Source organism: Galeopterus variegatus, unplaced genomic scaffold (genome assembly GCF_000696425.1).
Source record: "Galeopterus variegatus unplaced genomic scaffold, G_variegatus-3.0.2 Scaffold93, whole genome shotgun sequence".
Lineage (NCBI taxonomy): Eukaryota > Metazoa > Chordata > Mammalia > Dermoptera > Cynocephalidae > Galeopterus > Galeopterus variegatus.
In genome coordinates, this window is record NW_007726204.1 from 244,311 (window position 1) to 249,650 (window position 5,340).

The window sequence follows — 5,340 nt, forward strand, 5'->3', positions numbered from 1 at the left end:
CCCCGCCTCCTCTCCTGCTCCGGCTCTCTCCCCCCAGCTCTGCCCAGGCCTTCTCTCCTGCTCCGGCTCTCTCTCCCCAGCTCTGCCCAGGCCTTCTCTCCTGCTCCGGCTCTCTCTCCCCAGCTCTGCCCAGGCCTTCTCTCCTGCTCTGGCTCTCTCTCCCCAGCTCTGCCCAGGCCGTCTCTCCTGCTCCTCTCCTGCTCCGGCTCTCTCTCCCCAGCTCTGCCCAGGCCATCTTTCCTGCTCCTCTCCTGCTCCGGCTCTCTCTCCCCAGCTCTGCCCAGGCCTTCTCTCCTGCTCCGGCTCTCTCTCCCCAGCTCACTCTGTCTCTTTTCCTTTCCCTGTGTTGTGTGTCTCTTTCTCCTTCTCCCTCTCACGGTTCCCTCTTCTCCCCTCTCTCTTTTTCTCTCCCCATCTCCTTTTCTATCTCTTTTCCTGACTCCAAGGATCCATGAATTCATTCATTCAACACCTATTTCTTAAGCACCTACCATGTGCCAGGCCCTGTTCTTGGCATCAGGGCCACAGCAGTGAACAACACAGAGACCACTGACCTTGTGTGGCTGACATGCTGGTGCGGAGGGGCAGGCAATAAACAGTAAATACAACACATAGTAAAGGATCTCGTATATGAGCAGGTGATCAGCGCTATGGACAAAAGATGTCTTGTGGGGTCACAGCTTTAGCTGTGGTGGTCAGGAAGGCCTCACTGAGGTGATATAAGAGCAGAGACCTGGAGGAGGGGAGAGAAGGAGCCATGTGGGGGAAGAGCATTCTGCAGAGGGAACCACCAGTGCAAAGGCCCTGAGGCAGGGCGTGCCTGGATGTTGAAAGAGGAGCTAGGTGGTCTCTGTGGCTAGAGCAGGTGAACGAGGTGGGGGGAGAGTGGGAGGAGATGGGGACAGAGAGGCGATGGGGCAGAACATGTGGTGGCTTGTGGGCTATGGGGAGGACTGTGGCTTTTTACCATGAGTAAGATGGTGCTACTGGAGGGTTCTGAGCATTGGAGGGACATGATATGATTGAGGTGTTCACGGGGTCCCTCTGGGCTTGGGAGGATACTGATGCAGTGTCATCCTTTGTGTCTCTCTGCCTCCCTCCTGCTGCCCTGTGCCTGTGGCATCCAGTGGCCTCTGAAGCTATGGCCTTCGGGTGAGTCATTTTGGCTTTGGAGGTGGAGGCAGTGTGGGGCACGAAGACTGGGAAGAGTTCCTGTTTCCCCTCTCCTATGACCCTGTGATCTCATGATCCCATCTCCTCCCCTCAGTACATTCTACTGAAAAAGAGTCTGGAGCAGCAATTTCCAAATCACCTGCTCTTTGTAAGTGTGCTGGTGACCTGGGGGAATGGGGGGTGGTCAGGGCTCTGAAGACCCCAAGGGGCTCGGAGGGGAGCTCTCAGACTTCCCCAACCCCTGACGTTCCCTCCCCAGGAGGAGAACCGAGCTGACCAGGCTACCGGGGAGTTTGAAGTGTTTGTGGATGGGAAACTGGTCCATTCCAAGAAGGTGATTCTGAGCAAGGATCCTGGACAGGGAGGGAGGTGGGTACTGGGTCCTGGTGGGTAGGAGACATGCCTGTGCTCTTTCCCTTCTGTGCCCAGAAAGGCGATGGCTTTGTGGATGAGGCCAGGCTGCAGAAAATTGTGAGCATTATCAATGAGGAGATCAAGAAAAGGTAGTGGCAACCGGCAGAGCTGGAAGTGAGGAGCTGGAGGTGAGTGAGGGGCTGTGGAGGGGGCAGGAGGGAGGGGTGGGCGGGTGGGGAGGAGGCCAGGGCAGAGCACGTCTTGGTTCCTTTCCTAGCTCAGCCAGTCCTCACAGTTAAAATCATGACAAGTTACCTACACTATTTCCTGAGCCTCAGTTTCCTCATCTATAAAATGGGATTGTTGAGATCATTCCATGAGACTTATATCAGGTAATACATAGAACACAGCTCAGAGTAGGGCACAGTGTAAGTCAACTATACATTTGTTTTTCAAAAGAGTTCAAAAAAAATTTTTTTTTAGCTTTTAGTTGTAAAGCTGTGCTCTTCAATGACAGCATAAGGCCTGTAAATTTAAAATTAAATTAATTAAAATTAAATACATTAAAAATTCAGTTTTTTTAGTTCCACTAGCCACATTTCAAGGGCTCGATAGCCACGTGTGGCTAGTGTTATTAGTCCATTTTGTGTTGCTTATAACAAAATACATGGAACTGGGTAATTATAAAGAAAAATGAAATTTATTGCTTACAGTTTCTAAGGCTGGGAAGTCCAAAGTCCATCTGGTGGTGGTGACAGTGACCCAGGGATCTCACATTGCAAGATTGTGGAAGCAGAGAGAGAGTAAGACAAACTCTCCTCTTCTTTTAAAGCCCTCAGAACCATGCCCCTGACCACCATTTTTAATCCATTCACTTCTGCATGATCCTACAATCCAATCACCTCTTCAACATTCCACCTTTCAATCACCATAATAGGATTTCCCACCCTCTTAACAGTCATGGTGGTGGGGCTAAGTTTCTAATACATAAAACTTGGGGGACACAATTCAATCTTCAATGAGTTTTGGGAGACATAATTCAATCCACTACAGCTAGCGTACTGGATTGGATTGCAGATATAGAACATGGAATCCATTCTGGTAGAAAGCTCTAGGTAATGGTGTTCGAAGGTATTAGAGCACATGCACAATAATCTGCCACCAGTACTGGGTTTTTAGAGGCACTTACTATATACAAATTTGCAAGCTGCTGCCGGTTTAGCATTTTGTCTGTTGCATATACCATCTATATTTTACATTTGTTTTTAACTTTATCAAGATATAAGTGGTGTATAAGAAACAATCCATGTTTAAAGTGTACAAGTTGATTAGTTTTGACATATACACCTGGGAAACCATCACCAAAATCAAGGTAATGAACATACCCATCGCCTCCATAAATTTCCTCCAGAACTTTTATACGTTTTCCCAAACTCTACTCCATCTTAGGCCACTGTTGATCTGCTTCCTGTCACCACGGGTTGGTTTGCATCTTCTAGAATTTTCTATAAATGGAGGCTATGATTTTTTTCAAACTATTTTGGTGGAAAATTTTAGGCGTACACACGAGTTGAGAGAATAGTGTGGTGAACTTGAAGTACCTGCCACCCGTATCAACTATGATCAACTTTCTCTTGTCTTGTTTCATCTGTTTTTCTCCCCACTTCCTTTTTGCACGGCAGTATTTTATTTTATTATTTTATTTTTGGTGGCTAGCTGGTTATAGGGGTCTGAACTCTTGACCTTAGCGTTACCAGCACCACACTCTAAACCAAGTGAGCTAACCGGCCAACCCTCTCCTGTAGTATTTTAAAGTGTATTCAGGACCTCATGTTATTTCACCTGTAAATACTTCCATCCACATCTCTAATAGATGAATTTTTATTTAAGGTTTTTTTTAAAAGATGACCAGTAAGGGGACCTTAACCGTTGGCTTGGTGTTGTCGCTCTCCCAAGTGAGCTAACTGGCCCAATCCCTACATAGGGATCTGAACCCATGGCCTTGGTGTTATCAGCACCACACTCTCCTGAGTGAGCCACGGGCCGGCCCAATTAAGGTTTTTTTTAAAAGATGACCAGTAAGGGGACCTTAACCGTTGGCTTGGTGTTGTCGCTCTCCCAAGTGAGCTAACTGGCCCAATCCCTACATAGGGATCTGAACCCATGGCCTTGGTGTTATCAGCACCACACTCTCCTGAGTGAGCCACGGGCCGGCCCAATTAAGGTTTTTTTTAAAAGATGACCAGTAAGGGGACCTTAACCGTTGGCTTGGTGTTGTCGCTCTCCCAAGTGAGCTAACTGGCCCAATCCCTACATAGGGATCTGAACCCGTGGCCTTGGTGTTATCAGCACCACACTCTCCTGAGTGAGCCATGGGCCGGCCTTCTGATAGATGAATTTTTAAAACAGAAATACAAGGCCATTATCACATCTAACAGAAATTTTAGAATGTTTTAATACCATTTAATATCCACTGAAATGTCTCAAAAATGTCTTTTTACAGTTGGTTTGTAGAATCAGGATCCAGACAAGGTCCACATGAACTAGTAGCTGTTTTTAAAGAATTATAAAGAGGATTTTTTGAATACCTACTATGTGCCAGGATCTTAGTAGGTCTATTTTTTTAGCAGCCCATCTGTGGGTGGGGAGCAAGGGAGGCAGGGGAGAGGTCTGTTTTCCACACCTGCTAATACGCAAAAAATGGTAGTGGTTTCACATGCAGTTTCCAGGATCACAGAGACCGAGGTTCATATCCCGCATCCACCAGCCACACAAGGCTGAAATGGGGTGAGGTTAGATGTTGTGAGGTACAGCCTTGCCAAAGACCTTCTTCAGTAAGTGACAGCTGTTGCTGTTATTGGAATCGGTCAGGTCTGTTTTGGATTGCAACAGAAAACCTAGCTCAAACTAGCTTTAGACAAAAAAATATTGGCACTTGGGAATACAAGTCTAGGGTATAATTTTGTTGGATTCAGGGATGGCTGGATCCAGGTGCCAAAATATTGCCATTGGGAATCTGATTTTTTCCTACTCTGGGTTCTGCTTTTTGCCATTTTTCCCTTTTTTGGGTTCTGGCTTTATTCTCAGGCAGGCTCCTCCTCCTGGTGGTGTAAATCCTGCAGTAAGTTCCCATTGGCCTGGAGTAGGTCACATGTCCATCCCTGAACCAATCACTGAGGCCCAAGGAACTGTAGTGCTCTCATTGGCTGGCCTTTTTTTAAAAATTGCAACATAGTTGATTGTACATATGTGTGAGGTACAGAGCTGAATATCATTAATGACTTGTGTGCAATAAGTGATGCTCAAATCAGGGTAATTAGTATATTCGACGTTATACGATGTCATCATTTTTTGTGGCTCTTTACCAATTACCTTAACCCCCCCGCCTCCTCCATCTTTCCCACCTCTGGTAACCTCAGTTCTGTTCTCTCCTTTTGAAAGTTCAACGTATTATTGTGATTGCTGTATCTTTCTTTCTTTCTTTTTAAAATTTTTTTATTATTTATTTATTTATTTAAAAAAAGATGACCGGTAAGGGGATCTTACCCCTTGACTTGGTGTTGTCAGCACCACGCTCACCCAGTGAGCTAATCGGTCATCCCTATATGGGATCCGAACCCGTGGCCTTGGTGTTATCAGCACCGCACTCTCCCGAGTGAGCCACGGGCCGGCCCTTTTCTTTCTTTCTTTCTTTTTTTAAAAATTAATTTATTTTTGGGCCGGCCCGGTGGCGCACTGGATAGTGCGCCGCTTGGGAAGCGCGGCGGCGCTCCCGCCCGAGGGTTCGGATCCCACATACAGACCGGCTCCCGC

At 47.0% G+C, this 5,340-nt stretch overlaps 1 protein-coding gene across 1 annotated transcript in view; it reads left to right on the forward strand.

The window, feature by feature from the left end:
• The window catches only part of LOC103598519 (selenoprotein V), an 11,112-nt gene that overhangs the window by 3,101 nt on the left and 2,671 nt on the right, over positions 1–5,340 (forward strand). The window contains 4 exon segments of the mRNA XM_008582516.1: positions 1,128–1,152; positions 1,268–1,321; positions 1,433–1,507; positions 1,603–1,715. Of these exon segments, the coding sequence (XP_008580738.1) occupies positions 1,128–1,152; positions 1,268–1,321; positions 1,433–1,507; positions 1,603–1,680 (232 nt within the window). The 3' untranslated portion in view covers positions 1,681–1,715.